Consider the following 7858-nt stretch of genomic DNA (forward strand, 5'->3'; position numbering starts at 1 on the left):
TTTTTTTTTTTTTTTTTTTTTTTTGTGGTGATTTGTGCAGTGGGTTTGTGTAGTGGTGGAATGTGTCTCTGTTTATTTTGGGTTGGTAGTCCTTTTTTTTTTTTTTTTTTCTGTGCTGGTGGTGGTGGTGGCGCGGTGGTGGTGGTGGCGGTGGCGTGGCTGTGGCTGTGCTGTGGCTGATGGTAGAGATGGTTGTGGTATTGGGTTATATTCCCCCCCCCCCCCCCCCCCCCCCCCCCCCAAAAAAAAAAAGAACATAAAGAAAAGACCAGGAAAATTATCTGGGTATGTCCTGTCAGGGTTTCTTTAGTTTAATTGCAACAACATAGTTAGATCTTTTATTGAAACTTTCTTGCTAGTAGGTATCTATGGAAAAGAATTTCATACATTTATATATATATATATATATATTACGTAACTCCTAGATGCACATTGGAACTGAATTTATGATGTCATTGGATTTTAGGCACAACCATCTTGGATGCTATTAAAGCTGCAGTAGGAGATGAAACAGAAGTAGTTTATGAGCAATATCCATCAGCGGACACCTTAGCACGTCAGGATTTCTCTTTTGCAATTGTAGCTGTTGGTGAAAAACCGTATGTAGAGAGCCTGGATGATAATTTAGAGCTTGTAATCCAACTCAATGGAGCTGACATAATAAGTTCAGTCGCTGACAGTATCCCCACATTGGTGATTCTGGTATCCGGAAGACCTTTACTTTTAGAGCCATTGCTTTTGGATAAGATAGATGCTCTGATTGCTGCTTGGTTGCCTGGAAGTGAAGGAGGGGGAATCGCTGATGTTGTCTTTGGGGATAATGACTTCAAGGGCCGACTACCAGTGACATGGTTTAAACAGGTTGAACAACTGCCTCTGCATATTGGAATCGATTCGTGTGACTCTTTATTTCCCCTAGGCTTTGGGTTGACATGCAATAAGGAGAGATCTCTAGAGTGAGTTGTGTAACCAAGGCTGGTCATAAAATAATTTATCAGGACCACTTATGCAGAAACAGCTGTTACATGATAGACAGATTTTGGATAGAGTTTCCTCCAAACTAGTTTGAAAGAAAATTCCTCCAAAACACTACGTGGTGGCTCAAATGACCATCTATGTGCACTTTTAGTTATATAATCTATTTAATGAGTCATGTTATTTAAAACGCGTGGGCGGTTTTTATGAATCGCAACATAATGAAATGGAAGAAAATTACTCCAAAGTCCAAACCAATTTGGTGGAAAACTCTGCCCATAGATTTTCTCTTGCTATCAAAGTTGTCTGTTTTGTATCGGCATGTATCTGCCATATATGTATGTATGTAAATATATAAGTCTTGGTAACCAAGAAAAGTTTTTTTTTTTTGCTAAACAATACTATCTAAGAGCACTCACAGCAGTGGTGCTATATAGGTATAATGCTATATTTTTAGCTTAAAATCACAAAAAAATCACGCAGCAGTGGAGCTAAAAGATTTAGCTCCACAGCTACAGTACACATCTATATTTAGATGTGTACTGTAGCTCACAGGTAAAAAAAAAAATTATTTTTTTATTACATTCCTCTCTCATCTCTCATTTAAATATTCTTTTCCCATTCTCTATCTCTCCGGCTTCTCTCTTTCTTCTTCTTTCTTCCTCCACCTTCCTCATCTTCTCTCTTCTTCCTCCACCGCCAGCCCGATCTCACAGCCCAGCCGCCAACCCAGCTTCGACCCATCACCGGCGCCGACCCATCTCGCCGATCTCCCCACCCATTCCGCCAAAACACCCATCTCGCCGATCAGACCCAAGCTTTGGATTTCATCATTGAAGCCGCCGATCAGACCCAAGCTCTGGGTTTCATTCGTCGATCCAAGCTCTGGGTTTCATCATTAAGCCGCCGCTTTCTTCCTCCGCCCAATGCTTTGGTTTTCCGTCGATCCAAGCCTTGGTTTTTTTTTTTTTTTTTTTTTTTTTTTTTTTGCATTGCGTGAATTTGATTGCCGTGGTGTGGGTGTTGCCTGGTGGGTCGGGTGGGTGTTGGCTTGGTTGATTTTTTTTTCTTTGTTACGGACTGTGGTGGTGGTGGTGGTTGTTGTGGGTGTGGCTGATGGTAAAGTGGGTTTGTTTTGTGGTGCTGTGTTGGCGGTGGTTGTAGCGTGCTTTGTGGTGCTGTGGGTTTTTTTTTTTTTTTTTTTACTCTGCTGTGGACTGGTGGTGGTGGTGGTGGTGGTGGTGGTGGTGGCGGCTGTGGTTGTGGCGGTGGCTGTGGCTATGGTTGAAGGTAGAGTGGTTGTGGTTGGTGCTTTGGTTGTTATTTTTGGGTAGTAGGATATATTATTTTATTGTAGTGATTATATTATTTTATTGTGATGTGTGTATTATTTTATTGTGTTAAAAGCTAAAATAGATCCACTGCTGTAGCATGTGTGTAGCTAAAATAGATAAAGTGACTTTTTGTGTAGCTAAATAGCTAAAATTTTGCCACCACTGCTGTGAGTGCTCTAAGACACACACATTTATAGGGGAAGGGGGATAAGATAAGGAAATACACTCACACTTCAACACCAAAACTGCATGTAGTAGTTGGTGTCGCGAAACAAGTGATAAACTTCTTCCCAATATCACACCTTACCGATGTGGGATAACTTAATATCACTGAGCACTTTTTTTTTTTTTTTGATAAACAATATTATCTAAGACATACATGTAGAGGAAGGGGGATGAGTACACTAGTATTAATTAGTATCAAAATATATTGTTTATTAGGCCAAACCAAAACACCCTCCAATATAAAATTGACTCTCTTAGTTACATCAGCAACTAACGCGTCAATAAAAGGTGTAGATAAATAAATCCTCCAACTAATTATTTATATCAAACACAACCTCTAATTATTGGACAAAATTTAATTTAGTTTTTTAATTATTAATTGCATTAATTTTCATTCATCAACTATTAATCATATGTCATTTCTTAAAAAAAAATAATAATAATAATTCATGCCTCTTTCTCTCTCTCATATTAGTCATTTAACTAAAGTTAAATCAACGGTATCAATCAAGCTTTAACCTTTAAAGCTCGAAGAGAAAGTTAGATTTGAGAGTTGATTATAAGGCAAATCTCAATCAATTTGAGTTTTTAATCTTTTAGAGGTTAAAAAGACCAAAGAAAGTTAGGTAGACCACTTGGCTCAACTCAAGCCTCGCCCTTAACAAAGATGTAGTTCCCAACTTCTCCCCAACACAACCTCGTTAATACTACCAACCCACACACCTATCATTCCCGCTCATAAATTAGTATGTTATAAAGACATCTCTCCTTCACACTCTTACAAGTCCTTCTCTTACTTAATCATCAAAATATTGAAAGACAAAAGTCTCTGCTCAAAACTTGCTTATTCCACTAGTTAGAATCGAAGCTCAAAAAAAGCCTGATCAGAATGAGCAAAGCACAGGAGGACATGAATTGCATTTACAGAGATCCCAACCAACCCGTAGAGGCTCGTGTCAGAGACCTTCTTTCTCGAATGACTTTGAAAGAGAAGGCTGGCCAGATGACCCAGATTGAGCGCCGTGTTGCCACCCCAGATGCCATCAAAGACCTCTCTATGGTACTCTCTCTAACTCTCTCATTTTTTTTTTTTTTTTTTTTTTGATAATTCTTATGAAGGCGAGGGGGTATTGAATTTTGAGTGGCTTCAAAACACTAATTCAAGTTTGTGTCTTTGTAAAGTGAAACTGCTTTTTCCTTTTGTGTAGTTTAAGCTATAAGGCTTATTATTGTGAAATTTATTTCAAGTTTGTGTCTTTGTAAAGTGAAACTGCTTTTTCCTTTTGTGTAGTGAACCAGTCAATTGGACCCACATGACATTTTTGTATCTATTTTAAGTGTATGGAAGAAAAACATTAGAAAAAACAAATGTATGTTTCGTTAATGTATTTTTTCATACAATTGATGAGCTATAATTTTGTGTCTTTGTAAAGTGAAACTGCTTTTTCCTTGTGTGGTGTACTAGTTATTTGGACCCACTTGACATTTTTGTATTTATTTTTAAGTGTATGGAAGAAAAACATTGAAAAAACAAATGTATGTTTCGTTCATGCATTTTTTTCATACAATTGGTGAAATATATTTTTGTAGGGAGTATACTGAGTTCTGGTGGCAGTGGACCTTTTGATGATAATGCATTGACAGCGTTGTCATCGGATTGGGCTGTTATGGTTGATGGGTTTCAAAAGTCAGCACTAGAGTCACGGCTGGGGATACCGCTTATATATGGGATTGATGCGGTTCATGGTAACAATAGTATTTATGGTGCTACTATATTTCCACACAATGTGGGCCTTGGATCTACCAGGTTAGTGTTGAATTCATTCCTATCCCTGCCAATCTTACATTATTTCTCACTTTTCAGCAAAACTAATAGCACACAAGGAAACTAAAGGGCCTTGTGACTCAGTGGCATTGTGTGGTTCTCTCCATGTAGAGAATTTGAAAAAATAGCTAGCTCTGCATACTTCAAAGTTCAAATTCATACGTTGCACTATATTTCATAGAATATTGGCCTTAATTAATACTAGCAGCAATAGCATTCCCTAATTCTCTGTATAATTATTGTGAAAATGTTGGGGGAAAAACTATGAAAATTCTAATTTTAATTTAGGATCTAAGGAAACAGGAGGGGCAAGAGCTCAATATCCTTAGTTGCGAACCGCTATAATTTCTCACAATGCAAGTCTATGAATCACCGGCCTAGTTTAGTTTATAGTAGTTGAACGTTGAAACATTACATAGGAAAGAAAAATTTCATTTCTTGGGAAGCTAAATGACAAAGAACTATAACAGTTAACCTGTTCTATTTCTTTACTATTCTTGAAATTTCATAGCATCCAAATGGAAGGTTACTGGTCTTGTAGCTTCAGAACCGCTTATAGTTTTGAATTTGTAATAGGGATGCAGATTTGGTTCGAAAGATTGGGGAAGCAACAGCACTTGAAGTTAGGGCTAGCGGCATTCACTATTCTTTTGCTCCTTGTGTAGCTGTAAGTATATGTGTAATTCTTTTTTATTGTTTGGCCATTATTTCTTTAATGTCAGTTGCAATGACTGAGTCGACTAACAAAGTACTAGGAAGCACGGGTGCATTTCGGGACTCGGGTGCGGGTGCGGAACTCAGCAATTTTTGAAAAATGTGGGTGCAAGTGCGGCGGGACTCGGCGATTAAAAAATTATTAAAAGTATTTTTATTTATATTTTTAATATATTGCTAAGCATACTTTTTCACATTATATAAACATATACCAAATTTAAGAGCAATAGTAGTACAAAGCAGTCAAACATTGTCACCAATCTACAATTAAAATTACAACCTGCAACTACAAAACCCTTTAACTCCCACAAGAACCAAAAAACAAGCACACAAACACAGCATAGAGAAGAGAGAGTGTTTGGACGAAATCGGTTTTTAACAAGCACACAAACACATCAAACACAGCACAGAGAAGAGAGAAATCGTAGAAAACAGAGACTAAAAGGGAAGCAAAGAGTAGAGAGAGCACAGCACACCTGAAGCCGAGCACACCTCAGAGAGAGAGAGGCCGAAGGCGGAGAGCGCAGAGAAGAGAGATGAGGGACGGAGTGAGAGAGAGTCTTTTGGACAAAGTGAGAGTTTAAGGGATTTAGGTTAGGTTCAAACAGTGCGTTTCGCACCTTTTTTTTTTTGAATTTCGGCCTGACTCGGCCGTTTCGGCATGAACCGGCCATTTCGGGTGTCGGTCGATACGGCTCGATTCGCGTCGCGTCGGCGTGAGTCTGGGAGGCCACGTGGCAGGATGCGGCCCGACGCGGCGTGGACTTGCGGTCAGCGACGTCCCTGCCACATCGCTGGGTCCCGTCGAGTTTGACTCCGGTGCGGCTCCTCCGGAGCCGCGTCGGTGCTTTTTAGACAAAGTTTGTTTCAGAGTTTAATACCAATTATGAGTAAAGCTTCCTCTAGCAACCCAACTTGCTATAAATGATGAAAAAACTAAATCAAGATCCACATAATAAAATGAGCAAATAGATCTATAACACTCTCTAGAATCACTAGCGTATATTAAGAGAGCAACAATATGAGTGGGTACATGTGACTCACCTTATGATGTTAATTATGAACCCTCCATGAGAACAAGAAGGTTGCTTGATATATTAGCATGGAGTGTGTGTTTGTGTGGTGAGAAACACATGCTACACCTCTTCCCTTACACTCTTTTGTTGATTTAGTTAGCACACTAGCACTACATATATTATATATGGGGAATTCTAGCCTTTTGCCCTTAATTTTTAAAAAATTTAGCAATATGCCCCTATTTTGAAACTATATAGGGATATGCCCTGTTTCGATACTCGATTATCTTAAAATCGAGTTTCAATAAAATACTCGATTTGTAGAAAATCGAGTTATGCCTGATCAAACTTAAATTTTTTTTAAAAAAAATGCATGGAACTTGAGTATAGAGAACTCGAGTTCCAAAACGCCACTATAGGGCTTTAAAACCCACTATAGGGCTCCTTGAACTAGTATGGGGCAATCACACTTATAAAAATAAAAATTTGCAAGAAAATGCTGCTATAGGGCTTTAAAACGTCACTATAGATCTTAAAAACACCACTATAGAGCTCGTTGAACCTAGTATGGGGCGATCACACTTATAAAAAAAAAATTTGCAGGAAAACGCTGCTATGGGGTTTTAAAATGTCACTATAGGACTTAAAAATGCCATTATAAGACTCTTTGAACCTAGTATAGGGCGATCATACTTATAAAAAATTTTTGCAGGAAAACGCTGCTATAGGGTTTTAAAATGTCACTATAGGGCTTAAAAACACCACTATAGGGCTCCCTGAACCTAATATAGGGTGATCACATTTATAAAAAAAATTTGCATGAAACTCGAGTTCTTTTTTTTTTTTTTTTTTTTTTAAGTTTGATCAGACATAACTCGATTTTAAGGTAATTGAGTATCGAAACAGGGGCATGCCCCTATATAGTTTGCAAACAGAGGCATATTGCCAAATTTTTTAAAAATTCAGGGTAAAATGCCAGAATCTCCATTATATATGAGAGTATCAAAATATATTGATATTTATTGGGCCATACCAGTACTTTGACAAGTAGAGGATAAGGATCCTTCCATTGTGTAAGAACTCAAAGCAAGCTTGTCTTATTAAGGGCTGCCTAAAACCAAACAAAGCACACATTAAAAGTCTTGTCTACTATCTATTATTGCGAAAATATGCTCAACAAAATGCACTCCAACTAAGGCAGATTTTGTTAGACACCCAAAAAAAACTATGCTAGTCCACAAATTTTTTAAAGAAAAAAAAATGCTTACAAGCACAGTTGCTTGCAATTCAACAAGGGGTTTCTAATTGGAAGAAGATTGCAGCTTTTTATTGATGTGGCAGCTGTTTATGCTTGGCAATATTTGTGGATGATAGTAAGAGCATTCACAGCAGTGAATCTAAAATTTTAGCTATTTAGCTACACAAAAAGTCACTTTATTTATTTTACTTACACACATGCTGCAGTAGTGGATCTATTTTAGCTTTCAACATAATAAAATAATATAAACATTACAATAAAATAATATATCCCCTATAATAAAATAATATATCCCATACAATAAAAACATCATAACACCAACCACAACCACCTCTACCATCAGCCACAGCCATAACCACCACCACCACCACCACCGGCCACAACCACCACTCTACTTTGGCAACCACAACACAATAAAGAAGAAAAAAAAAAAAAAAAAAAAAAAAAAAAAAAAAAAAAAAAAAAAAAAAAAAAAAAAAAAAAAAAAAAAAAAAAAAAAAAAAAAAAAAAA

General features: G+C 37.5%; 1 protein-coding gene and 1 long non-coding RNA gene across 2 annotated transcripts in view; both read left to right on the forward strand.

Moving 5' to 3' along the window:
* Positions 1 to 1222, forward strand: part of LOC112003309 (uncharacterized) — a 15461-nt gene extending 14239 nt beyond the window's left edge. Inside the window, exon 5 of the mRNA XM_065779137.1 lies at positions 456 to 1222. Within this exon, the coding sequence (XP_065635209.1) occupies positions 456 to 960 (505 nt within the window). The 3' untranslated portion in view covers positions 961 to 1222. The remainder of the gene's footprint in view (positions 1 to 455) is intronic.
* Positions 1223 to 3190: 1968 nt separating this feature from the next.
* Positions 3191 to 4966, forward strand: LOC112003324 (uncharacterized). Its single transcript, XR_010631172.1, has 3 exons — positions 3191 to 3594; positions 4125 to 4341; positions 4936 to 4966. It is a non-coding gene; the product is annotated as an uncharacterized LOC112003324 (long non-coding RNA).
* The last annotated feature ends 2892 nt before the right edge of the window (positions 4967 to 7858 follow it).

The sequence above is a fragment of the Quercus suber genome, unplaced genomic scaffold (assembly GCF_002906115.3).
Source record: "Quercus suber isolate HL8 unplaced genomic scaffold, Cork oak 2.0 scaffold_200, whole genome shotgun sequence".
Classification (NCBI taxonomy): Eukaryota; Viridiplantae; Streptophyta; class Magnoliopsida; order Fagales; family Fagaceae; genus Quercus; species Quercus suber.